Raw genomic sequence first — 27693 nt, forward strand, 5'->3', positions numbered from 1 at the left:
GCAGGCCTCTTAAGAGATGACAGCCAAACAGGACAAAACAAGATGCAATAAGCCCTCATATAGAGTCTGGACAGGGCAACCCAATAGGAGGAAAATAGTCCTAAGAGCAGTGTAAATGGTCAGAGATACTCCCATTCCCACTGTTAGGAGTCCCACCAAGCCAACAGGCAGAACGTATACACAGAGGACTTAGTGCAGATCCATGCGAGCCCTGTGCTTGCCACCTCAGTCTCTGTGAACCCACGTGAGCCCTGCTTAGTGGGGTCGACGGGCCATGCTCTCACAGAAGATTTCCAATAGCATCCCTCCTTCTTAGAGTGAGACTGGAAAGGTCAGAAAAGTTAAAGACCTGGCCCAAGGCTACATATCCTGTCTGGTGAGGAAGCTGGATTTGACCCGGAAACTGTTGTCTACTCTGCACTCCTTCGTGCCATTGTGAATATGGACAGACAAGATATCAGTGTCTTCATCTCTCAGGCTGTACATCTGGGTGGGCATGGAGGGCAGCCTGTGTGCCCACACTGATAAAGAAGCCAGCACAAGAGACTATTCCAAGCCTTCACCACCCATGGTCAGCAAAGTCCCTTGGTTTCCCAGCAACAGCCTGGCCGTGTGCCTCTGTCACCTCATCCTTGCCAAGTACATTTCTTCTCATTAGCCATCTGCCCCCTCATGCCTGCTGTTAGCCCACTGTGGTCGGGCAGCTGTCCTGTTAGGGAGACAGGACATCATACCAGCGTATGAATCAATGCATTCTCCGGCACGCCTGTGATCCCCTAATGGGGGAACTTGGCAGAATCCAAAACATACTTCATCCTCATCCAAGTCTACTCTGTGCGGTTGGTGGCTCCAAAGAAGTCTTAGTAACTCCACTGTGCAAACTAAAGCTGACAAGGCTGGGGTCTGGGCGGGTGAGCTCAGGCCTGCAGCCTGAGGTCCCGGTGGTGGCTGTAGGTGGGGGGGGGGGGCAAGATAATAAGTAGGGGTACCAGAGGCTGAGAGAGCAGAATCATTGGAAAAGGAGGCCACCTAAAAGAAAGCAGTGTGTCCACCTAGCCAGGGTGTAAGCCTAAGGCACCCGCCATCTGTCCCCTCATGCTGAGACTGACAGGTCAATTCTAGTGCCTGTAAATACTGGGTGCCCATGGGCTAGGGAACTGTGTATAAGCCATTTAGAATGAGCACGTGATGGGTGTGGCTCCAGCCTGAGAAGATGGCCTGATCTCGCCTGAAGGTAGGTTAGCAGGAATGGACCAGTGAGCTGAATAAGCTACACACTTTTGCTTATATGGGGCCAAAAGAAGTCCAGGGTAAAAGAGGAGGTGGTGATTGTGTCTTAGTCACCTTGCATATTGTTGGGATAAAATACAGACCAAATTAAATTATAGGAGAAAGATTTCATTTTGGGCGCATGGCTGGAGGAAATGGGTCATCAAAGCTGGGTCATAAGCAATAGAGGCAGGGGCTTGAGGAAGCAGATCACGTGGTTTCCATAGGCAAGAAGCTGGGAGCACTGAACGCTTGTGTTCAGCTATCTTTCACCTTCTTATGCAATCGGGAGCTGCCTCCTTTTAGTGTGTCTCTTCCTACACTAATTAACCTAATCAAGACAGTCGCACCAGGCATGGCCTGAGGCTAATTTAATCTAAATAATTCCCCGAAGAAACACCCAGACACTTATTTTCTTAGGTGACTGAAGATCTTGTCAAGTTGACAACCATCATTAACCATCATTGTATGGATGACTGGATGACCCTTGAACTTGTAGATGTCACTACCTCAGATGTCCCAGTTCTCCGACTGACTGCAGCAGCCCCTGCTCCCACACCCAGAGCTGTCCGAAATAACAATGCACTTGGCTCCTTGCTCTCTGTCTCTTCGGCTTCCATAAGGCTCTTAGGTGTAGCAAGGACATATCCTATGCATGTCCTTTCTGCCTAGAACAGTGTCTAGAACGGGAGAGATGCTTGCACATTTATGAAATGAATGAAACCACAATGATTATGAACATACAATAATACAACCACACCTTCTGGTTGACATGTTTAGGAAGCAACCTTGACTCTGACACCCCTCTGCAAACAATCCCCCTCACTTACAGGACAAAATTCTGGCTCCCTAGTCTGGGGTGCTCCCTCGCACTCAGGCCCTTGGGGTCTGATGGGGTCAGAGCCCTCTCCCCTCCCCAGGCTTCGTGCATCCTGTGTATTCATTCATGGCTTCTGGAACTTCAGTGTTGACAAGGTGCAAGGACGTAGTGATTATCACACCCCAAGCCTTGAACTCGGCTCCAGGCATACTCAGACTCAGGTGGTATGGTGGTGGTGGTCCATTTTGAGAAAGACGCCTGCGGTGATTTTGATGGCGGATCCATACTATGAAGAGCTCATGCCTTCATCGGAAGTGCAATGGGCAGCCCAACGAATGGCCACATCCTTTCTCCCCTCAGTGTCTTTGCATGTTGATTTCTGGAAGGAATAACCCTTGTCTATCCACATTCTCTGTGCAGAAAAAGAAAATGCCTGAATATCCTTCAAGCCTGGCTCCTAGATGACCTGCTGAGGATGTGGTTGTCCCTCCGCCAGCCACACATAGTCCATGTTTCTCTCTTTACCCAGTGCATCTTGGGCTTACCCTGCTTAGGAGCTAATAGACTGAATTCTCTTTTCTTCCTGAACCCAGCACTGCAGATCCCAGGAGAGCACTCTTAGTTATTCTGCATACTGAGCATCCAGTGGGGAACCTCACGTGCCCTGCGCTGGCTCACAGCCCTCTGCTGTGCTCCGTCGTGCTCTTTCCTCTTTTCCTCCACCCTAACTGTGTTCTCTCTTTCTAATCGCCCTGTCTTCCTAGGAGTTCTCCCTCCAGAGAATGGACAGCCTTGTGGATGATAGAGTCAATATCTTAGGATTTTCCATTTTCAACCAATCCCACGCTTTCTTCCAAGAGTTCTCCCAGAGCCTCAACCAATCCTGGCAGGAGAACTGTGACCACGTGCCCTTTACCGGCCCTGCGGTAAGTGTCTTGTTAAGTACCCTTGGGTTCCAATACTCTCTCTCTCTCTCTCTCTCTCTCTCTCTCTCTCTCTCTCTCTCTCTCTGGTCAATCGCATACTCCATACAGTGAGGCAGGTTCAAAGTCATTGGTCTCTATGATGCATCATGACAGGGGAGTGTAAGCCTCTTTACATCTGGGAGTGCAATTCTGGTGGTTCGCTGATGCAGAGAGGAGGTCTACAGAGGTCAGAGAAGGCCTTCTAGAAGGTGGCAGGCAAAACCAGTCAAGAGCTTAGTCTCAATGATTTGGTCAACCAGGGGCCACATGACCAACAGTGGTTCCACTTCATGGTCATCTTAGTTTGTGCAAGTGCGCTCTGTGATATTTACACAATAATACTGGCAACTAAGCAACCAGTCCTCAGAGGATCTTGTTATTAAGTGCTGTGAGAATTGTCATTCATGCTTTCTGTATAAGACCTGGATGGGGAGAAGGGCCCAGCTCCCCTGGGTAGAGCAGGACCACGTTTTGTCTCACTCTTCAAACCTGAAGCTCTCCTGCCACATGGAAACCACCTACAGCAGGTGTTCCCATGTGTCACCTTCCTAGCCAGCTGCAGGGTCTTCTGGCCCCCAGGAACATTGGAACGGATCTGGGTGGCAGACAGTGTTTTGCAAACAAGCTGAGCCTTAGACTCAGGTCAGTCTCCAGGTGACATCATAGGTCCTCTTCCTCCTACCATCAGTGAGATGGTAGATCCTCCTACCTTTCAGTCCCTTTTGGCTTTCTTGCTGACATAAAGTTTGCCTGCTCTACCTAGGTTTACTCCTGCCTGGACATTGTAGCAAATCCCATAATATTACCTGCCTTGGCCTTTTTCCTTCTTCACGACATCCCAGAAACAGTTCAGAGATGGTCATCCCATTTCTGACAATGAGAAAACAAGTCCAGGAGAGCAGGGTAACAGGCGAGGATCTCTAAGATCCTTGTTTTAACACAGCCAGGTCCAAAGCCCAGATCAGCTTTTCCCTGGAGGGAACTCTGCAGCCATCTTCTCTCTGCAATGGCCTCTGACAGGAAGGAAGGTGTTAAACCAGTCCCCTCAAGAGCCAGAAAGGAGCTGCATCCCTCTAAGCCTTCTTACTTCTGCAGCTTACCTTTTCAAGGGCTGCCTCTTCCTGCCTCTCTGGAGGCCAAGAAATTCTCACTGCAAACAGCCCAGATCCTCAGAGCAACAAGCCAGAAGAAGGTGAGGGAGTAGCTTCTAGGAAACTGGGAGGCATGGGCTTTCTTCTTTCCTAAATTATGGAAATGCTGCACAGGCTCCTGCCTCTGTGGGATGCCTCATCCCTCTGTCTTCCCAGACCACCCTTTCTTCATCTTCTCTTCCATTTTCTCCCTACTCTCTTTTTGCCTTTGTCTCCCTTTAACTTCCTGTTTTTCTCTCCTTTATAGCACTGAACTCTTGACTCCCCCTCTTTTCTTCTTTAGGCTTGCTTCAGAAGCTGCCTGCTTCCCCACCGCCCTTCCCAGGATCCCACCTGGGACGCCCCAAGTAGGGAGTCAAGTTTGTAGGGTTTCAAAGGCGGGACTGGGCTAAAGATACCTAGGAGAAAGCTCGCCTACCCTGGCCAAGAAGCTTCCAGGTGGCCAGTGGTGTGCCACAGATGCGCTTGCTTCCTGCTGGAGACAAAGCCAGCGCAGAGGGATGGTTGGGAAGGGACACACACACCCACTAGTTTCATATGCCAAGCCTATTAATCATGCCGCAAAGAACAAAAATCGTGGGAAATCATTAAAATTACAGATGGCTAGATTAAGTAATTAGAATTTAGGCTAAAGCAGATGTTTGTAATTAAGTGTTTATTTCATCGAATACAATCCAGATCGTAAGAACTAGTCCATGAGATCTTAATGGTCCCTGTCCTCGTATTATTTTGGGGGCCAGAGTTTAAGCTTCAGGGGTTCATCAACAAATGAGCATCTAGGAAGATCCTGGGAATCCAGTCCTTGCTGCTTTGGGGCTGATGGGAGTTACAGGTGTGTGTCTGGAAGATATTCTTGTTTTCATTTGAGGAGGAGAGAAGGGAACCCAGCCACAACTCCCTGAGTCAGAATTGATTCATCTTAATTTATACAGAGTCTTTCATTCCCCTGAAACAATTTGCAAAACAGCTCAAAAGAAAATAACAATGAAGAAGCAAATGAAAATATAAAAACAAGAGAATAGAAGGTTCCTTGCCAAACAGCCTGTTGCTGCCAAGAAAGAAGAGAGGATTTTAAATGAGGATTGAGCCAGTTGGGGGATTTAATATTCAGAAGAGACAGGGACAGCCTAAGCAGAGGCCAAACCAAGAGGCAGGCATGGCATGCGCATGCACCCACACAGACGGGCAGCAGGGGCCTCAGAAGGACAAATGGATCAGTCCTGGGAGGGGACAGAAGTGGAAAGGAAGGAGAGATAACAGTAGAAATGTCTGCCTTCCCATCCCAAGTGGACCAGGAAGGAGAGACAGGGACAAAGCCTTTTGTGACAGAAGCCACTTTTAATTGACTGTGGCCCACATGCTTTCCAGAATGGAATTAGTCAATAAAAGCAGAGGGTGAAGGCAGTTAGAATGAAGAGAGCCCGGAATGGAGGACTGAACCACAAGGCACCGACGGGCACCGACGGGCAGGCAGAAATGGCAGGCTTACTCCCTGGCAGCTGGGGCCTGGGGAAAGGAGTTAGAAGGAAAGAGACTGGCAACTCTGATGGACTAGCTGGATGAGTGAGGGGGAGGACGAAAGTTCTCAGGAGGGAGAATGAGGAGAGGTGCATCTGGTAACAGATGAAGGACCCAAGGGGAATGTCCTGGGGGTGCATTGTGCTCCAGGATACAGGGAGTTGACTTGAATTAGTCCAGGTTCAGCTTCAGACAAGATTCAGAAGTGCAGTGCCCTTGGGAACACTTGACCCACGTCACTCTCTGAAGTCTGTATGTAGGTAGAGATGAGATAGGAACCCTGATAATTTTTCATCCACTTGGTCCCCGCCCCAATGTCCCCAGCATGAATTGCAATTACAAGATGGATCCAAGTGATCCTGAAGGCCCTGGAGCTGGAGATGAAAAAGGACATGGGGAACAAGCACACACTGACCCCCAGCATTTGGATAACATACTAATATGTTATCCATATTAGTTATAATAATAACTAATAACTAATAAGAACAGCAGCTGGGGCTAGGGAGGTAGATGTTTGGTCAAAGTGCTTGCTGTGCACCCCACATAAAACTAGGCTGGCACTGCCCACAATGACCCCAGTACTGGGGAGGTAGATGTTGCGATAAATCTCCACCCCAAATATGCCCCGGCAATGAAAACACAGTTCAATTAGTATGAATACAAGCTGTGCGCCTAGGTAGGGCAGATCTACCACTATACTACCATCTTCCTCCGTTTATGAGACCCCTTATAATTTGTGGTTTCTCTAGGCCATGTGCTTCTGCTCCACTTTCCATCCTTCCTTCCTTCCTCCTCCTCCTCTTCCTCCTCCTCCTCCTCCTCCTCCTCCTCCATCCTCCTCTCCCCACTCTTCTCTCTCCCAACTTTCAGCTCCACCTTACCTTCATCTACCCAATTCCAGGCACTAATTAAGGTGGGAAGGAGGTTTATAGGAAGTCACCTGAATGTTGACTCATCCCTTGTTCGAAGCCCCTCCCAGGAGAAAAGAATGAGCATCAAATTACAAAGAGCCCCCCAGGGTTATTGCAACAGGTAGAGGCAAGAGGGGGAGCTAGGACTTGATAGACAGCTAGTCTGACCAATTGGTGAGTCCCAGGCTCAGTGAGAGACCCCCCCCATCCCCCACCTCAAAAACGAAGGAAAAGAGGGATAGAGGAAGATATGCTTGTGAACACAGGTGCACATGCACTCACATACACTTGTGTAACACACAAAGAACACATACACTTGTGCCTATACATGTGCCCACCTACATTTGAGCACATGTTTGTGTATTTGTGTAACACACACACACACACACACACACACACACATATATATATATATATATATATATATATCTGAGAGAGAGTCAGGGAGGGAAAGCGAGCATCAGCCAAGTAAACTTCACCTCAGCAGTGAGACCACAGCAACTATATGGCAAGAAGGGAGATGATGGTGTGGCTAGCTTCCTCTGAAATCACACATGGTCCCCCAAAAACCAATGCACAGCCTCTAGAAGAGGAAGGGACCTCAAGAGGGGTTGGGTTGCAGAGCTCGGGACCCTGAACAACACTACCTTGAGAGAAGGGAGACCCTGGGTCCTCTATGCTCATTAGGGTGATCTTAGTTTCTAGTAGCAGGAACCCAATTGAAATAGTGTGGTGTCACCCAGCAGAGCAACGCTTGAGGGGAAGGTAGTTGGAGGCCCAGACCCTTTCACTCTCTAATTGACTGATACCTTTGGTATCACCTACACGCTCAGCCTAGAGCTAAGCAGTGGATCCAGGCAGTACATCCAGAAACAGTACTATTTAGAGAGAGAAGAAAGACAGTGTCTTCTATGAGACAGACTGGGCAGTGGGGCTTGGATATCCTTGTCTACCTAGACTTCAGGTCACAGGTAGTTCCAAGGCCAAGGTGCTCAGGTGGAGTTGGGAAGACTGGACTCTTGATGGAGGCAGCGAGGACTCAACGGCTTTTCTGAGTGTGTCTGTGTAGACTACGGAGATTCTGACACACATTGATAGGACCTGCTGTCTATAGAAAGGTCTGGATAGAAGTAGAAAGAAGCAGAAATGAGTGAAAGGGAGAGAGGAAGGGAAGATGGAGGGGGAGAGGTAGAGAAGGAGGTGAAGAGTGAGGGGAAGGAAGGGGGCGACATTGGCTAAGGGCCTTTGCAATGCAGGTGAACTCCGATTGTGGGCTGCCCTTCCCTGACACTGTGTTTGGAAAGACTCCCTGACATCAGCACCCTCAGTGCCTATGAGAGACCACAGCCCTTAGTGTATCCACATAGGGAATGCGACTATCTGTCCAGTCTGCTTTCTGGCCTCGTGGCGTCCTGTTCCTCCTGTTCCCTAACACCTGCCCCCTGGGCACTGCCAACTCCCTGGGTGTGAGATTGTACAGCTCCACCTGCAGAAATGCTCACCCGTAACTGATGACCCTTGAGATTTGTGAGACCTGATGCTGCCTCTTTTATGGATATGAGCTGTCCCTGCCTGAGGCTCAGTGAGTTGTCCAGGATCACTCAGCATCCAAAGGAGGGCCTGGAATAGAGCCAGGCTCCCAAGTTCTTCCCCCTGTGCCTTGCCATCTCATGCTGTGTGACCACTGACTGAAGGGCTGGGGCCTCCCTCCCTCCAGCCATGGAAGGGGCAGTGTCCTGGAGCCTGGCCAGAAAAGAAGGCGGGGTTAAGAACTCCACCACACAAGGGAGGCTCTCCTCCAGTTCTTCCCAAAGCTGTCTTCTGATGCGCAAGAGGGCTGGGCAGGGACAGAACTGAGTGCCTGGGTGGGACATCATGCAACCATGGAGCACTCTAGCCCTCTGGCACCCTAGCCCCCTGACACCCTAGCCCCATGGCACCCTAGCCCCATGGCACCCTAGCCCCATGGCACCCTAGCCCCCTGACACCCTAGGCCTCTGGCACCCTAGCCCCCTGGCACCCTAGCCCCATGGCACGCTAGGTCCTGACACCCTAGCCCCCAGCACCCTAGCCCCCAGCACCCTAGCTCCCTGGTACCCTAGCCCCCTGGCACCCTAGCCCCATGGCACCCTAGCTCCCTGGCACCCTAGCCCCCTGGCACCCTAGCCCCATGGCACCCTAGCTCCCTGGTACCCTAGCTCCATGGCACCCTAGCCCCTCCCATGGCACCCTAGCCCCCTGGCACTCTAGCCCCATGGCACCCTAGCTCCCTGGCACCCTAGCCCCATGGCACTTCAGAATTATTCTTCTAGGGGCTTCTTCCTGCCTTTCTGGACTTTTCTCAGGCCCATGGACAGGGCTAACCACATTTGACAAGACTTCGTTTCTTGTATAGGCTTTGTACATTGGCAGCTCTTCCTGGATGGTACAATCCCCAGGGACAAGTCAGCTGTGTGTCTGTTCTCTCCAGCCACCTAGCCTCCTTGCCCTTCCCACCACAAAGACTGCAAACATTGACTTTACTCTTTAGTCAGATGTCAGCCACGGCTTAATCTAAATCAAGCTATCTCCTGGGGGCTGGAGAGCTGGCCTACAGGTTAAGAGCACCTGGCTGCTCTTCTAGGGGTCTGAAATTTCGTTCTCAACACCCACATAGTGCCTCAGAAGTCTCTGTAATTCCAGTTCCAGGGGGTCTGAAAACCTCTCCTGGACTTCTTGGGCATTGTACACACAGGGCCCACAGACATACATGCAGTCAAAACACTCATCCACATAAAGTAAAATTGAAAACTATTAAAAATAGGTATCTCTTTGGGGCCAGCCACATGCCAGGTCTCATACTAGATGTCAGCGGCACACAGACACGAAGGTCCTGTGTGTCTCTTGTCGCTGCTGAGTCGGAAAGATATAAACATGAACACAGCTACCCTAACCTTCTTTGTTTCCACAGTTAAAGGGTCACAGCCTAGGACCTGGCAGCTCTAATGAGCGTGGTCTCTCCACCCACTCTCCACAGACCTATTGAGCAGACAAGGAAAAGTGGGGGAAAAAAAGAGAAAGAGAGAAATGTTCTGGATGTAACCACACTGGGAAGAGATACAGAGAGGCCAGTAGTAACCCGCCTGCAAATCCACCCAGGGGTGCTGCCCTGAGGATTAGGTTTAAATAGGCAGAGGCATGTATGACTAAGCAGTCCTGGTCAGGGTGTGGTCCCGCCCATCTCCTCTGTCCAGGCTCCACTCTCTCCTGAGCTATGATCTAACAAAGGTGTCAAACTGTGAAATCTCTTCCTAGGAGACATGTTCCTCCTCTGTCTGGCACCGGGCTTCCATCTTCTCCTAGCCTGAGATTCTTGGGGAAAATTCCAATTTCTTAGAGGCCATTGTTTCACTAATCTGACAGCCAAAGAGAGGCTCAAGTGTCTCCTTAGAGCCTCTCTCTCCCAGCACGCTGGGACAGTTGTACAATGTGGTCCACCTGGGATGAACTCGCCCATACACTGCATCCTTCCTCCTTCCAGCGTCTCCAGACATGCTCCTCACTTTCATCTCCGAGCCGTTGTTGCTCCTGTGGTCACATCCTCTGAGCTGCCTGTCTCCTCCCATCGCCCTGGCCAATGCCATGCCTCCTCAGATCCTTTTGCTCTTCGCCCCAATGTGGCTTCTTTCATAAAATACTTTCTCTGTTGCCCAACTAGAGGGCTCTCTATCTAGAACCCCAGAGACCCTTCATAATTCCAGATCACCCGTCCTCCTGACTGTCCCCCTGATCAGTGCCCTGCTCCTACCTTTGTACCCACCTGTCATCTGTCATAGGAATGGAATGTGTATTTCACACTTACACTTACACTGGAACGGCATGGCTACAGTGTAGCGGTGGAAACATAGGAAGGAACAGTTTCACAGGTGACTTCTGGGAGACATGACCTGTGGCTGAGCCTGGTAGAGGGGGCAATTTTGAGAAGAGAGGCCAAGTTCCTTCCCTCCTCCTGAGATGAGCAACCGTACCTCCCACGATTTATTCCTGGAAGCCAATGGGAGCTGCTGTTTCTGAGAAGGGGGGAAGGGGGGAGGGAGGGAGGGGGAGGAAGGGAGGGAGGGGGACGGATGGAGGAAGGGAGTGAGGGAGGGTGGGTGGAAGAATATGAATTTGGAGTCCAAAGATGTACCTTGATGCTTCAAGCCAGAGCAGCCTTTGTCAGCAGGATGTAGGTTGCAAAGCCTTCATAGCACACTTGGACCACAGGTGGAAGTGGGCGAGCCCAGAAGTGGGGTAGGCAGAGGGCCGCAAACGTGCCCCCTTATTTGCCTTTGTGTGCTTTCTCTCTTCCCCCCTCATCCTTTTTTTTCTCCCTGCTACCACCCGCGCTCTTGGGCTCTCGGCTTCTCCCAGTTGTCCTCAGCTCTGCTGTTTGATGCCGTCTACGCTGTGGTGACAGCAGTACAGGAACTGAACCGGAGCCAGGAGATTGGCGTGAAGCCCCTGTCCTGTGGCTCTGCCCAGATCTGGCAGCATGGCACCAGCCTCATGAACTACCTACGCATGGTGAGGAGCGGCTGAAGGCTTGGTCATGGCCGGCCTCGGCGGGTGGGATGCTTGATTCAGGGTCACATCCCTAGCAAACAAAGCACCTGTGTTGAGCGGGTCGTAGGCTCATTGGTTCCCAATGCTTAACACTCTTGGCAAGAACCAGGCCAGCTTATTCCCAAGACAAGTTCTTGAATCTGAAGCTAGAAAGGAGTTCTGAATTCTGTGGCATCCTGGCCCCTGCACAGATCAGCACATCTGGGAGGGGACCATGATGCTGGAACAGAGGATCCCTCTGAAGACTCAGCCTGTTAACTTCTAGTTTGATGCTTGGGTTTTCCCAGTGTTTTCTCCAGTCATGTTTTTCCTACACAGAGAAGACATCTTTCATTAGAGAGAAGGTATGGAGGGTCTTAGATTTTGGCAGTGAGTCAGGAGTACCCTGATTTCCTGTAGGCAAGGGGTCAGCAGATTCCCAAAAATGGAACATGTTCGTAACAATCCCCCACCCCATCCCACTACCACCTGCATGCCCACAGAACAGTGGGAGCTGACTTTGACCTCAGGTCTGTGTGGTAGCTCCTGTTGGCTTACATAGTTGTTTTGGGGTTGCTGGGAGGGTGGATCCCCTCCTCCTGCACTCAGATTCTGTGGCCTCAGAGTAGATGAAAGAGGTTTTCTGAACACTGGGAAGTAGCATGGAGTTCTAGGTTGCTTGGGGCCAGCTCTGGTGGAGTCTATTTGGTGCTGTAACTCACTCTCTCTTGGACAGGTAGAATTGGAAGGTCTTACCGGCCACATTGAATTCAACAGCAAAGGCCAGAGGTCCAACTATGCCTTGAAAATCTTACAGTTCACCAGGAATGGGTTTCGGCAGGTAAGCCTACCCATGCAGCCAAAGTGTGGGATGCCTCCTCTTTGCTCTTTTCTGTCTCTGGTTCCAGCGGCCTGCAGATGTCAAGTGTCTCCCCAAATAGCAGGCTGCATCCATTCTGATCTAGGCTCCTAGACTACAGTTGCCACCTCCTTTCTGGTCCCAGATCAGCCCACATGCCAGCAGTGTGCCTTATAGAGGGAGGGGACAAGGGGGCGTCACTTAGAAAGGAGTGCCCAGGTCCTCTGTGCTCTCAGATTGTTCTTTTTCTGGGAGCAGTGGGAAGCATCAGGGGATTTTCTCCGAGCCTGGAATGCCTGCTGGACTCTGGGGTACCATTGCTAGGGCAAAAGGTAGATCCCATGTGGGCTAGGATGGTTCTTTGTGTTGGGATAGCCTGCCCCTTCTCCTGTTCTTCTCCGGCCCACCTCTCCCATGCTCTGCTGTCTTTAGCTCTGTTTCCATCACCTTTGGGACACTATGTCCTTCAGAGAACTTTGGCTTTCTGAACTGTTCTTCCTTCTCCATTAAACCCTCTTTGTTCCCCTTTCTCTGATCCTCTACCAGAGGAAGCAGACTCTGACAACCCCCTCCAAGTGTCTCTCAACATCTCTCTCATCTCCATCCAAGGCCTCTCCAATGCAGGGAAGGCGGGAAAGACTGAGCCAGACACCAATCACAGTAGGAAGCAGGCAAATATTAACAATCTCCTGACTGTCACAGTGCTTGGATGAGGGAACGTCCCACTGTAGGGCGTGAATAGCCAGCCTTCCGGCGAATTAGGAAGACCTGTTAGCTTTATCTTCACCATCATTATGGTGGCTACTCTCATATATTAAACACTTACCATAATAAGCCTTCTGCCGTGGTAAGTATGACATGTGTTTCCTTATATAAGCCTACAGAGAAGACACTTTTATCTACCTTTCATCTTTAAAAAATACTAGGTACTTTGTATGAGGTATATGTGTTCATGTATATGTTCATATGTGTACTTATATGTATACACATGTATGGACATGTATGAAGCTGGGGTTGAGCTCTAAAGTTCCTCACCTTATTTTTTTGAAATAAGTTCTCTTATTGAACCAGAGCTCACTAATTCTGTTAGACTGACTGGCCAGCAAGCAAGACCTGAAGAGCCTCTGGTTTCCACCTCTCCCGTGCCAGGTTTATAGTCACCCACCATTATGCTAGCTCTTCATGTGTGTATTGTCTGTAGGTAAAACGTTTTATTAATGTATCCCTCTTCCTATCTCCCAAATGCATACATTTTATGAATGCCCTCACTTGTTTGTGAGGTTTATGACTGACTTGCCCTTGAACAATTAAGTCATGGCAGAACTGGTCTGGGATCCGTGTATGTCCTGCCTAAAACCTAAGACCTTATGGAAAATTAATGTATAAAGCTTGGTAATCGCCAAATGTACTATTTTAGATTCTACCCCTTGGGGGTCTGGGAAGGGAGGCCCAAGATAGGACCCAGGAACAGATCTGGCCAACAGGTATCCAGGGTGACCCTCACAGAACCTCACAACATAGAAGCCTGTCTCATCGGTCTCTTGCCACACTGTCTGTGCACCAAGAGGGGACCCTTGATCTTACATGGGCCCTGAGAGCTCTCAGTGACGTTTTGGAGGGCTACCCTTCTTGGAAAAGAACAGAAGAGAAGGAAGGATCTTCAGGGAAGGGGAGCTGGCCTCCAAGGCCTGATGCTGAAAGTCAGCAACACCTCCAGCTCTGCCTGGGAGCCACACCTCCCACATCTCCTCAGACAGGGGCGTGGTCAGGTGGGCAGCTGGAATCCTGGTTCGGTTCCTTCACTTACCCGGTGGGTCTTTTGTGGAGCATCTGCTGTGTGTCAGACATCACGCTGGGTCTGGGAAAGCAGATGTAGCCTTTACACTGAGAGAGCTCACAGTCTAGTGAGAGTAGGTGATGTAGAAAAAAAAAACCAGAGAGAACGAGAGCTGCAATTTGGGACTATTAAACTCAAATCATGCCCCTGGCTCATCATCCCTGAATGCAGAGGCTGCCAGCCTCTGGGAAAATTGTCAGGGAGACGTTTCCCTGAGCCCCAATCTTCTTGGGGGATCCGCTCTTTCAAGCCGATACCTGTTGAGCACCGCCGTCTCCCTTCTAGGTGCTGGTTTAAGATGAGAAAGATCTGCTTTTGTGTAACATATGCTCTAGCGGGGGACAGATGACAGGCAAAAAAAAATACATATGTAACATTATGCCTGCCTGCTAAGTTCTCTGAGAAAAATACAACTGGGTAAGGAGTCCCAGTGTGAAGAGCATAGCGTCAGAGAAGTGGTTAGAGCAGGCTGCTCAGGCTGCTCCAGACCCAGCTCAGAGAGCTCAGACCCAGCCCAGAGAGCCCCGGCCCAGCCTTTGCCAGCCTCCCCTGGACCTCAGTTCTTCCCTACAGTGATCCAGGAGAGAGCCCACATCCTGTGCCTCCTTCAAGGCATTCCCTACCTTCTGTCCACTCCCAGCCGAAGGACAGCTGATGGTGCTCAACGCCTCTCTCTGCTTCTGCCCCAGATGCCACTCGGGCTGGCTTTGGGGGAGGGGCTGGGGCAAGGAAGGGTGAACACAATCAAATCACATTGTATGAATTTTTCAAAGAACTCACAAAAACGTTTATTTTTGCTAAAACAGATAGAAATTAGGGCTGGAGAGATGGCTTGGTGGTTAGGAGCACTGGCTGTTCTGCCAGAGGACCCAGGTTTGAATCCCAGCACCTACATGGTGGCTCACAACCATCTAGAATGGCATCTGATGCCCTCTTCTGCCATGCAAATAGAGCATTCATCATTTGAATACATAAAGAACACAAATACATCTTTTTATTGTTTTTTATTGGATATATTTTTATTTACATTTCAAATGATTTCCCCTTTTCTGGCCCCCCACTCCCCGAAAGTCACATAAGCCCCCTTCCCTCCTCCTGTTCTCCCACCCACCTCTTGCCACTTCCCTGTTCTGGTTTTGCCTTATACTGCTACACTGAGTCTTTCTAAAACTAGGGGCCACTCCTCCGTTCTTCTTGTACCTCATTTGATGTGTGGATTATGTTTTGGGTATTCCAGTTTTCCAGGCTAATATCTACTTATTAGTGAGTGCATACCATGATTGATCTTTTGAGACTGGGTTACCTCACTTAGTATGATGTTCCCCAGCTCCATCCATTTGCCTAAGAATTTCATGAATTCATTGTTTCTAATAGCTGAATAGTACTCCATTGTGTAGATATACCTCATTTTTTGCATCCATTCTTCTGTTGAGGGATACCTGGGTTCTTTCCAGTTTCTGGCTATTAGAAATAGGGTTGCTATGAACATAGTGGAGCATATATCCTTATTACATGCTGGGGAATCCTCTGGGTATATGCCCAGGAGTGGTATAGCAGGATCTTCTGGAAGTGAGGTGCCCAGTTTTCAGAGGAACCACCAGACTGATTTCCAGAGTGGTTGTACCAATTTGCAACCCCACCAGCAGTGGAGGAGTGTTCCTCTTTCTCCACGTCCTCGCCAACATCTGCTGTCTCCTAAGTTTTTAATCTTAGCCATTCTGACTGGTGTAAGGTGAAATCTCAGGGTTGTTTTGATTTGCATTTCCCTGATGACTAATGAAGTTGAGCATTTTTTAAGATGTTTCTCAGCCATCTGAAGTTCTTCGGGTGAGAATTCTTTGTTTAACTCTGTACCCCATTTTTAATAGGGTTACACAAATACATCTTTTAAAAAAACTGATGGAAATCAGTATTAAAAATATATGAAGGGAGAGAGGCAGGAAGCTAAGGCCAGTAGTAGAATGGCTTTTTTTTTTTTTTTTTTTTTGGTTTGATTCCCAATACCACCAGACCAATAAATACAACAGAACTGCATAGAACTGAGCCCTAAATAAGCATACTGATCCAACCAGTATTACATGCCGATAAAATCAATGCACATGTATTAACTTTATTGGTGAGAGCCCCTTCAAGATGACTTTCAGAAATGCATCAGAAAGGCAAATGAAATATTGTATTATTTTACAGGATTTTTTTCCTGTTAAAATGTTTTTCGGTAATGAATTTTTTTAAATACATATTTTATAATGAACATGGAAAGGAGTTGCCATCATCATCAGCCCTGTCCCCCATTTCCAGCCCAGCCTGGCCAGCATCTAGGAGTCTGCCCTGGGGCTTCCTTCATGTGATGGCTATCTCAGCATCAGCAGTGCCCACTAGCGGGAAGCAGCAGGCTTCTCAAACATGAGTCCGCTCAAGGATAAACCACTGAGCTTGCTTACAAGGTGCATCCCCAGGCTCCACAGCTCTGCATTTTTCATTTAGTAAAGCACCGTGTTCTAGGAATCTGTTAGTCTAGCTAGCACACACCCAGGTGATTAGAATGATGGAATGATCACAGGCTAGCCTTTGGCAAACACTGTGCTAATCAGAGAGTGTTCTATGAGCAGAGTGGTTTTGCTGGCGTGACCTCTCTGTGCCCTGCCCCATTGCTTTGAGCTAACACTGAATGGAATCTGCCACACAAGTGGCCATTAAGACGACTGTCATTTTGACCTTCAGCTACCCTAGGGGACACTCAGTCCTGACTGGACTAAGAAAGCAGATAGTGAGAGTCTTCTTTATGACCTCGGCTTTTCTGCGAGTCTGGCGACTGTCCTGCTGCTTTTCTGTCTGGTTGAGATGCCGTGAGCACCAACTGGAAACCGTGTATGATGTGTCTCGTGCACAGATGCAGCTTCCCAGCGCCGGTCCCCAGGTCCCATCCCAATCACCACCCAGTCTTTGCCTCTTGACGGGCGTCCTTCCCTGCTTATCACAGGGTGAAGAAATGGTTTAAGGAGGGAGAACTAATTAGGCTTCTCTCCCAGGACAGGAGGAATGTCAGTATCTCTGCTCTGAGAGTCTCCCAGTTCCTTCCAAGGTGATGTTGATGCAGGGAAGGGAGTGAGAAGCACAAAGCACCGTGTGGAGTCTGCTACACAGATGATTCCCTAAGATGTCCCTCCGGCCCCTTGTCACTTCCTTTCCCGCACCAACATCACCTTGGAAAGAACTGGGAGAATGTCAGCAGACCTGCAGATGTGGGTTCAAATCCATGGCACCCACACGAAAAAGCTAGGTGTGTCTATGCAAGCCTGTAATGCCTGCACTGTAGGATGGAGACAGCTTCCTAGCTGGTCAGCCTCACTGTAATGTGACTTCAGGTTCTGTGAGAGACCCTATCTCAAGGCAGTAAAGCAGAGATCACTAGAGGAAGACACTGATGTTTTTCTCTAGTATTCAAATGTGTGCACAGGGATACACATAACTATATACTCATATGTACACGGACACAGACACACACACACACACACCCTCTCACTGTCTCCAAGAAGAACCTGGAAAGACTGGAATTTATATTCAAGTTTCTCTAACTCTAAAACCCGTGTTCTGACCTCTTCTACTCCTGGTTTCCCTTCCTGCTCTTGGGTACCTGAAGCTCCCATTCCGAGCCTTGCTTCTGGTCTGTTGCTACACTGCCACCATTGATTCTAGCACCCTGCTGGGATGGGCTTTCTTTAGTAATGACATCTTTTCATTTGGCTTTGGTTCTGTTCTTTCTCTCCTGTCTGGGAGAACTACTATTAAGAGCTGGTTTTGATTATTTAGAAAGCACCACGCAGGGACCCAGTGGTCTATAATTGGTAAAATGTCTGAACCAACTACCATATTCCCTGCCGGTGTCTGATTAAAGGATTTTTTTACCATTTTAAAAATAGTCTTTCAGAATTCAGACTTAGTTTTTTTTTTTTAACTATTTAAAAAAATTACTATTTTGATTCTGCATGGAGAGTGTTTGCCGTCTTGGGAGCTTCCACTACAGCACATTTGGAGGAATGAGTGAGCTCCTTATGTTGTCCTGTAGGGGATATTCGGAACCATCTCCCCATTATTTATAGGTGTAGGAGTGAATAGCACTGCCTGCGTCTCTCCCTCGGTGTCTCAAGCTGTAGCGTTTGTTGTTGCTGCCCCCCATAGTTGTGCTGAGGGGTGTTACAATAGTGTTGTATCCATCCTGTCTGGGAAAAATCTTCCATGAAAGAAGCTAGAAAGAAGAGAGGGGAGTCTTTAGGAGACCCTAATTTCCTTCATTTAACTTAGTCTGAAGATCAGAGACAACTGTGAGCATCCCTTGAGCAACGTTGTTAGTGTCGTAATAAGATGAGCATACCTTTCATCCAAGGATCGGAAATGGCTTAACAGGGTCTAATTAAGCCTCTGGGGTTGGCATCCCTAACTAAAGATGCAGATCTGCCTCTTCCCCATTGGTTCCCCGTGTATCCCAAGCAGGGTGGGCTCCGTTTTCCTTCCGTGCGTAGTAACCCCTCATATTTGGTCTCACAGGATCGGAAGATGATTGAAAATAGCTCTGCCTGGCACTGTGTTTGAATGGCTATACTTATGTGCAAAGCTGGCTCTCCTGACATCGTAATAATAGCCCGCATTTATGGTCGCCTACATGATGTACTGTGCTGGGTGGTGTACATATATATTTAAATTTTTGCATTCTTTTATCAGCCTGGCAAGAAAGCTGTTCTGTCATCTTGTAGGTGGAAAAACTAAGATGGAGATTTTATATTTATATAAATATAATATATATATATTATATATATATATATATATATATATATATATATCCATCTCCATCAAGGTGAGAAATGGCAGGCTCAAGAACCCAGTTTGGGTCGAGCTTTCTCTGAGTCCAGGGCCTTTCCATTATGCAATGTTTACCTAGAACGTGGGGGCAGAGAACACCTTTAAGCTTCTTAATTAATCTTCTAATCCAATTTAAGAATGGTTTGCATTAGGACATGAAAGAGACACCCGACCTGTCTGTGAGCCATCTGGGCTGGGGAATTAGCAACCCCTTTAGACATAACATTCAGACTCTTCCGGGTACTGGGTCAACCTCTGTCTCCTGACTCTGCCCTATGGAACATTCCAGAATAGTCTGCTTCCTCTTCCTTGCCAGCTCCTCAGATATGTAAAAACAGATTGCTTTTACTGCACTCCTTCATTTTTTCCATTCCCAAATTAGCCTAAAATTTTCCTGTAAGATCTGCTCTTTGTCATAGGCTGGGAATGCTGGATGAAAGAGGTACACTCCACTTAAGAGCTCAAGATCTTAGGGGGCTGAAATTACAGCCCGCAATTGCCTTAGAGTACTCTGATTATATACCACTTATTTTACCCTTCGCCGAGTAGTGGGCTGTACCTGTTCCCAACAGAACATGGCTTACCACTCACTCACCGAGGATGAACCAGAGGCTGTCAGCGCTCTTCAGTGCACAAGGCTACGGACCGGGTGCACTGAGACCATGGGGGTCTGTCAGTCACCTCAGACTGAATCCTCAGTTCTCATTTCCCGCATTAGCTGGCTTACAGGCATTTAGTTTTCAAATGTCTCATTCCTTCTGAACCCTGGATGGCCTTGGGGTCATTTAGTTACCCTACCTGCTGACTTCCCCGGTAATACACTCGGCCCTCTGCATGTACACTTTGCATAGAGACTGGACCCAGGCCAGCTTTTCCTGGGTCAGCTGAACCATTTGACTCCGTTTCTATAGAAATGGAGAAACTGACGGGGCTGGCCTGGAGAGTGCCAGGAAAAGTCATGTTGCGAGCAGATAGCCTTATCTTCCAAAACAGAGACAAGCTCAGAATTCAAATGGCTCGTTTCAGGAACGATTTCAACACTTTCCTAAACAGAGGCAGGAGGATGGATGAGATGGCGTATCCAAGGCACTCTTGCAAGCAGTGGACTCTACCACCCAGTCTTTAAAAGGAAATCTGGAGCCAACTTCCTGAAGTTCCTGCAGGACCCCACTCACTGCCTCCATTTCCTCTCTGGGGCTGCCATCTTTGCCCGAGCTGCCCATGCAGAGGCAGGTCTGTCCTCTCTCCCCAGGAAGTCTGGGATCCTCTTGTGTTGGCAGTTGAAGTCTTGGCTCTGTCACACCCGTGAGGGGTGAAGAAACAGCAGAAATTCTTATTACAGCCATTAGCAGCAGAAGTCACTGGGAAGTGGTTTCTCCTCTGAAGATAATCAGAGTGGATCTGCTGGTGGGGTTCGTAACCTTCCCCACCTCCTGACCCCATTCCCAACTTCAAAAGCAATCAAATATAGAACAACAGAAAAGCCTTCTACCTACTGCCTGTCAGTGAGTATGCACTTCAGGTAGCAGCTGAGGAACAATATGGAGGATGTCATGGCCTTAATAGAGAGGTCCTGCCCAGGTTTTTACTTTTCTCCCCAATCCCTCTGATTCTGAGTTGCCTCTGTGACAGCCAAGTCCTTCCTGTCCTCAAGTGAACAGCCATTGCTCAGATAGCTTGCCAATGGGAGAGGCAGCTCTGAGAATCCTGTGATTGTCACTGTCTAATACATTTTCAATTTTGAGGAAGGAGTATACCATAAATATGCAGATCCTTTGAAGCTGTCTTTGCTGAGACCTGGCTCAGGGCGCTGGAGCCTGGTTTGATTGCTGGAAATCAGCAGCCTCGGAGTGCCAGCTCCCCAGCTGGGGGACAGACCTGTGAGAGCAGGCCAGCTGGGGAGCTCGCATGGGCTGCAATCCCCCAGAGCCAGCTCTGCCTTTGATGAGGAAAACTCGGGGGCTGCAGCTCCTCATAGGGGGGAGGTGGCTTGGGGATGCTTTGAAGGTGACTGAAAAGTCACTTACTTCTTTTGAATTAAGAAGCTCAGAGAGAAGGAATTGGTGTGGAGTTTGAACAGCATCAGTTCTTAGGGGTGTTGGTCAGCTAGGCCAGCTCTCTAAGGCAGTGACTTATGAGAGTTTCATCGGGTTTGAAAGCCCTTAGTGATCCTATTTGCTTGTAGACTGAAGGGTGTGGTCTTTCCAGTGAGTCTTCTGTCCTCTCCTTTCCTATTAGCCTTTCTGCCTCAGTAGCCATGGATGGAGGAGGTCTTGGATGTACAGGCTGCCTCAGAGTCACACCCGGGCCTACCTCATTTCTGACATAAAATGAACCCAGAAGGCTGTCACCGCCATCCCTGCTCTGTCAGTATCCTCCCTTGGCTACACCATCCTCTCACCACAGTCCTCCCATGAGTAGGAACTTGTGAGCCAGTCCCACTCACAGCAGGGAGCAGATATGGCAGTAGATCACTCTCAGGACTCACATGACCCAGACTGTGCAGGAGCCATACAAGTGTGCCTTCCAGCTCAGAGCCAACAGGGACACCAGAGCCCCCAGACCTGTGGGGTTTCTAAAGCCACTCGCTTCCTTTTTAATTCAAGAGAATTGCATGTGCCAAGCCTCTTATAGGCAACGGCATTTACATGTTTTAATTGAAAGGCCCCTTGAATCACTGATTTCTCTCTCACCCTCTCCATTTTCCTCTACTCAGTCCAGGTCCTGTACTCCGGAACAGGCTCTATGGAGAATGCCTTCTCCCAGGGAGAGATGTTCTGTCTGCTCCCCTGACTGCCCAAAGGGGGGAAGGGCAAGGAGCAGAGGAGCTGGCTTTGAGGGCTGTACCTTAAAGGGCTGGTTGTCTTTTCCAGCCTCTCTGATTCCTTGCACATCTGATGCTTTCCCCAAAGCGCAGGGACTCCTGCTTACCGGCTCTGCTAAACAATTCAGCAGCCACAGAAGCTGACAAGCTTACTCACACATCAGCCAGCAAACAAATTAAGAGGTACTTACAATTTCGAACAGGGGGCTGGTTTTGGGCAGAGGAGCGGGATTTTAAAGTGCTGCATTTGAAATCTATTTCCCCGTCATGTGCCCGATCACGCTTTTCCCTGAGATCAGCCTGGGGAAGTCTGCCAGCTCCTGGAGACACGCCCTGTGCCCCTTCAGCCAGCTCATGCAAGGGGGAGCTGGAAGAGGTCTGCCAAGTCAGTGCCATGAAACAGCCCGCGGCAGCCAGCTCCTCTATGTGAAAAGCAAGAGCTAGGAGCAGAGATTGGCCTGCAGGCAGGCGGGCCAGGAGAAAGGAGCAAGGTGGATGGTGAACGGGTAGGAAGGAAGCTTACCCAAGAAGACAGGCAAGGTGTGCGAAGAGAGAGATGGGGCTGAGTCCCACACTCCGTATTCCTAACTTCGCTTCCCACTTTTCTCCTTGGTAAAGCCAAGAACATTATGATTTCTGCTTCTTGGGTATCATAAAATTATTGAGAACAAGATGAACTGTCGTTCATGGCTGTTCTTCAAGGGTTCTACTCCACTGTGCAATTTTTAATCCTGCTGTCTCACATGGCAGTGTCTAACTATATACTTCACTGTCTTTGCTATATTCCCTATAATGTCCCGGACATTTTGGCCTGGTTCAGGGCAGGGAGAAGGACATAGATTTGTAAAGGAAGGCTCAACAGGCCTGGTTGTTCCTATTGGAGTCATATAACACTGAAAGAGGGCATTTGAGTACCAGTTGGTGCCAGGCAGGTATGCCTGGCTGAAATCAGTTCTGTCAGCTGGCCCTTACCTAACTCTTTTCTTCTGTCGCCGATCTCGGACTTTTCTCTGTGTGTCTTTGGCTTATTCTCTGACCTTTAGCCCCAATTTGGTGGCAGTGGATAGACATGAAGATGAGAGAGCTCAAATTATGGCTACTTCTGGGAGAAGCCGTAGCACATGGAAGGCCCACAGATCAACATTGATCAGACAAAAGCAACAGACAACCCCTGAAGCTACAAATCCTGCTTCTTCCAAGAGCGCAGTTAAGACCCAAGTAAACGCTCTTTCCTACCCACAAGCCTGCACTGCACCCAGCTAGGGACAAGCCGTTCTCAGTCACAGGCTGAGAGCTCAGGAGCCACAGTGCTGCCCTGATTTCAGCACCAGGCTGGAGAGTGGCCAGCTTCCTCCAGTCTGGGTGCTTCATTGAAAGCGTTAATTCAGTTGGCATCTAGGCATCAGAGCTCAGAGTCAAGGCATCGGCACCACTGCCTTCCCACAGCACTTCTTACCTGCTGAGTTGTTGAACAAATGATGCTGGCCTGGCCTGACCGTCATGCTCTTTGGCCATAATTTTCTTAGACAGAAAGTCTTGTGCATACTTGCACGCCCTGATTCCTCAGCAGCCCATGCTGACATGCCTCCAGTCTTCTGGGAGGCAGAGAAAGAAGAGTGAGGGACTCTTCCTATCTGCTGACTCTGCCATGTCCTTGTCATGACTCAGTGTGAGAAAGGCCAGGGGGCCATCCCCAAACCTTGGAAGATAGCCTGTGAGGTTTTCAGTTAAATTAGAAAAGGAAGTCAGGCATGGTATCCTATTCTTATAATTATAGCACTCGTGAAGTAAGGTTAGAGGACTATGACACTGAAATTATCCTGAGCTACAAAGCAAGTTCAAGGCTAGTCTGGGCTATAGGTTAAGACAGTCTCAGGAAAACAGGGGAAAAGGTATCTGAAGATTATGGTTGAGAAGAGTGCTTAACATGCATAAAAGCCCTGGTCTTCTTCTTTAGTTCCACATAAACAGCCATAGAGGTACATGCCCGCAGTGCTAACATGTGAAAGGTCAGGAGGGCCAGAAGTTCAAAGTCATCCTTAGTTACTCAGGGAGCCTACACTAGTGATGTTGTCGAGGAGGAGGAGGAGGAGGAGGAGGAGGAGGAGGAGGAGGAGGAGGAGGAGGAGGAGGAGGAGGAATTCTTTTTTTAAATAGAGGGTGTTACGGTATAGACAAAAGAAACTTTTAAACTTGTCCAAACAGATAGGAGACCCAGGCATCCTTCTGATCCTTTTGCGGAAGATTTTACAACTGAAGCTCTGATAGTTGGGGAGTCGGTCAAATCTCTGAGAGAATCACTGGGGTGTCATTTGTGATCAGAGCCAACACAGGTATCCTGTACCCCAGAGCTCCTCTGAATATGATACTTATCTGTCACTACGTTCTCCAAGAACTGCCAAGGTTGGGGCCTTTGGGCAGGAAGGATGGTGACCACATCCTGTGTTACATCCCCGAGGCCGGAGATCATGACTGAAAATCTGAGCACATCCTGGTGACAGCCAAACAGCCCAGCATGGACAGGTCTAATTGGTTCTCATTATTTGTGAGATCTGTATTTGCACGTTTGACTGCTTGGTGAAATCTTCTTGCAAACCCCCTGTCAATACTCGGACCAATTTTACAGACATGTGGCGAGACGAAAATTTGACTCACTCAATGTGTGCATCTCCAGCTGAGCTTGAACGTGGCAGTGTTCTGCTGTGTTGTTTCAGCGCTGACATTGTCAACAAGTGTCCTTTTCATGGACTATTGAGTGCTATAGTGTGTGTGTGTGTGTGTGTGTGTGTGTGTGTGTGTGTGTGTGTCTCCCCTAGTAATTTTTCTATTTAAACTAACTCCTACGATGCACTGTTGACATGCCATCCCATACGTGAGAAAAATTGTGGCACACTCTACAGAGACAATCTATGTTCGAGAAGCTTCCCTCAAACCCGACCTCAGACCCTGCTGTGCAAGCTGATGAGTCAGCAATCTGTATCAGGGGAGACAGAGATGCGCATAAATGGATGAGGCTGGGTGTTGACAAATGCTCTGGTGGGAGCTCACAGGAACCACACTTATTTGTCCTGGGAGCCGAGGCTCTCTAGTCCCTACTTGAATGTGTGTGGCAGCTTTAAGTCAGAGGAGCAACAAACAGGGAGAACCAGCCATAGAGAGACTCAGCCAGGAGACAGGCACAGGAATGAGCCAACAGCAATTTCTGACTTTTCCTGCAGGGCTTTTCTCCGCATTTGCCACTCCTGTAGACCTGCTCTTTTGCTTGTTTGCTATGTCCAAGGCCCCTGTTTGCCCCACAAGGCCTTGCCTTCCTCCCGATGCTCTGGTGTAGAAATAGAGCATATATCCTGAATTCCTGGTAGAGGATGGATGGTGTAAATGAAAGCCCTGTAGACCAGTTCTCCAACTGGCCTTTTGCAAGCACATCCTCAGAAGGGAGAGTCTTACTTAGATGCCTCATGTCAGAGAACTCGATACCTTCAGGGACAGCACATTCCATCTTGAGAAACCCTTCCTATTAGAAAGTCCTTCCTTATTGGGAGCAGGTGTCCTTCCTCCCAACAGCTCTGTCTTTGGTCCTTGTGTGTGTTTTCTGAGCCCTCACAACTCTTCCATTTGTCCCTGACTACCTTCCCTCAAGGAATCCTTGTTATAAGATAGAGAGGTTCTTTCTGTCACCACTCATGTTAAATGGCCACCTGCTTCACCCATGTGACCAGGCAGCTGCACTTCCACTGACCCCTCCCCCCTACACACACACACACACACACACACACACACGGCCTCTCTTAGGCCAAATCTCTCTCCTTGTCTCTCTCCCGTGTTCTGTCCCAAGGCACTTGGGAAAACTACACATTACAACTCTTTGAGTTGGAAGAGGCCAGAATACATTATTCTTTCAAGATGTGATCAGTGAAGACTAAAAGTGTGGTGACCTGCCTAGGAGAATTTCAGAATTCAGTCCAACAGAGTAGCCTTTGTAAGTTAGGCCAGGCAGCTGAAGGCACAAAAGGAGAACGGAATCCCTGTGGTCACATGTTTATCAAGTGCTGATTACACACTTGGCACTGGGGACAGGGATCTTGTCTCTCAAGGAGTATAATGTCTGGTGGGGAAAATGGATGATGGTGTAGGAAGTTGTCTGATTCTAACAGTGTGGTGAGAATCCCCAAGGAGGGTGTGAACACCCTGTGGTCCTATCAGGGATGGGCAGCTCTCTAAGAGACTGACATGCAAGATGTAGCTTCAGGGAACTGAACCCAAAGGAAGGGGTTGACCAAAGCCAGGTCAAGGAGGCACACTAGGCCTTTGTTTAGATACACTTTTCTATATACATAACTCAGAATCAAAAAGCAAGGAAACACAAAGGGCTGTGGGCTCTCAAGTAGAAACACTTACAGCAAATGATGCTAGCTAAAGTAATGATTCAAATATTTGCCAAATGGTTATATATATATATATATATATATATATATATATATATCCAGAGAAATTACAGTATCCTGGGACAGTCCACTACAGTAGTGGTTCTGCCAGAGTTTGAATCTTCTCAAATCTTCCTTTTCTTATCTGTAAGATAGGGATGGTAGCAGAACCTCCTTGAAGTATAACAAAATGTTTAGTCCAGAGTTGTGTCGTGGAAGGAATGCCCAAAGGCACTGATTCACAAATGTTCTAATCCATAGCCTTTAATTACAAGGAGCGATCAAGACTAGGAGTCAATGGGTACCAACTAAACATCACTTATCATCCACAGACTGTGCTAGATGCTGATGATAGAGTAGTGGACAGGTAAGCTTGGCAAATTCTGGGTGGTGTGAGTTTGCATATTTGGAATATGATTTGCATGCAGGGAGTCATTCAGGATGCATGCATACCTCTGTGCATAACCGAAACACAAATGTGTGTGGTATTCATTACCTCTGCTTATGAATTCTCCCTTCTCCGCTCCACATAGAGATCTCACTTTTTAAATGCAGGTGTTGGTCCACTCAATTGATTTCATAACTCACAAGTGGATTGTGGCCAACTTCCAATAAGACGTTGTATTAGATAAACTGAATGGAAGTGTTAGAAAGCCTGCACTGTCCTGGATCTTCCTAGCTCGCCCAGTACTAGTTTTTGATCTCTTCTTTCCATCGGATGCTGCTGCTGCCCCAGAATTCTAGATTTTTGCAGCATTCTGCACTCCAGTGCTCCAGTGCATATCTAGGAGTAGTCTGTGGCTGAGCAAATACGGCCTCTGGTGGACTTTGATGACTACCTTTGTTCCTCATGTCACCCCAGATCTCAGTTTGGGGTTTGCTCATGACCCCAGACTGCTTTTGTGTCATATAAGCTGTTATATATGTAGAGACATTGAGCTTAAAGCTAACAAATATTACTCCTGTATGCCGGGGGGTGCATCATGAAAGCTGGTATGATTTAAGCTGGTGATTTGTGTGTGTGTGTGTGTGTGTGTGTGTGTGTGTGTGTGTGTGTGTGTGTGTGTATGTTTTGGGCGGCATGTGTATGTATGTGTCAAAGCCAGAGGTCAACTTCAAGTATCAGTCTTCAGGTACAGTTGCCCTGTGGGTAAGGATGGCATTTCTCACTGAGACTGCTTAGACTAGGCTGCTTGAGCAGTACAACCTAAAGAACTGCATGTCTCTGATTCCCTGGTGGGACCCTAATACAAGCATGGGCTGCCACATTGTTGTGTTTTGTTTTGCTTTTAACAAGGCTAGAGATGAGAGCCCACATCCTCCTGTTTGCCGAGATGAGCCATCTCCTGGCCCCTTAAGCTTATCTCTGTCAGGTTGTGCACCTGTCCCACCAAGTCTGTGGAATTCTAGCCATCTCAGGCCGTCCCTGGGGTCTCCTGCCACAGTGCCCTCCCGTACCCGAGTGCCAGCCATATCTCCATCGCATATGGAGAAGCTTTAGGCTGGTGGGTCTCAACCCCCCTAATGCTGTAATGTGAGCCTTTAATACAGTTCCTCATACTGTGGTGATTCCCAACCAGAAAATTATTTCATTGCTACTTCATAACTATAATTTGCTACTGTTATGCATTAGAATGTAAATATCTGATAGTCAGGATTTCTCATATGTGGCCACTAAATGGGTTGAGATTCACG

The 27693-nt window shown here is 48.5% G+C and overlaps 1 protein-coding gene across 1 annotated transcript in view; it reads left to right on the forward strand.

Annotated features, from left to right (window-relative positions):
* Grik4 (glutamate ionotropic receptor kainate type subunit 4) overlaps positions 1-27693 on the forward strand; it is a 436861-nt gene that overhangs the window by 321994 nt on the left and 87174 nt on the right. Inside the window, exons 9-11 of the mRNA XM_052188602.1 lie at positions 2854-3015; positions 11027-11179; positions 11934-12038. Of these exons, the coding sequence (XP_052044562.1) occupies positions 2854-3015; positions 11027-11179; positions 11934-12038 (420 nt within the window). The remainder of the gene's footprint in view (positions 1-2853; positions 3016-11026; positions 11180-11933; positions 12039-27693) is intronic.

This window comes from Apodemus sylvaticus, chromosome 7 (assembly GCF_947179515.1).
Source record: "Apodemus sylvaticus chromosome 7, mApoSyl1.1, whole genome shotgun sequence".
Taxonomy (NCBI): Eukaryota; Metazoa; Chordata; class Mammalia; order Rodentia; family Muridae; genus Apodemus; species Apodemus sylvaticus.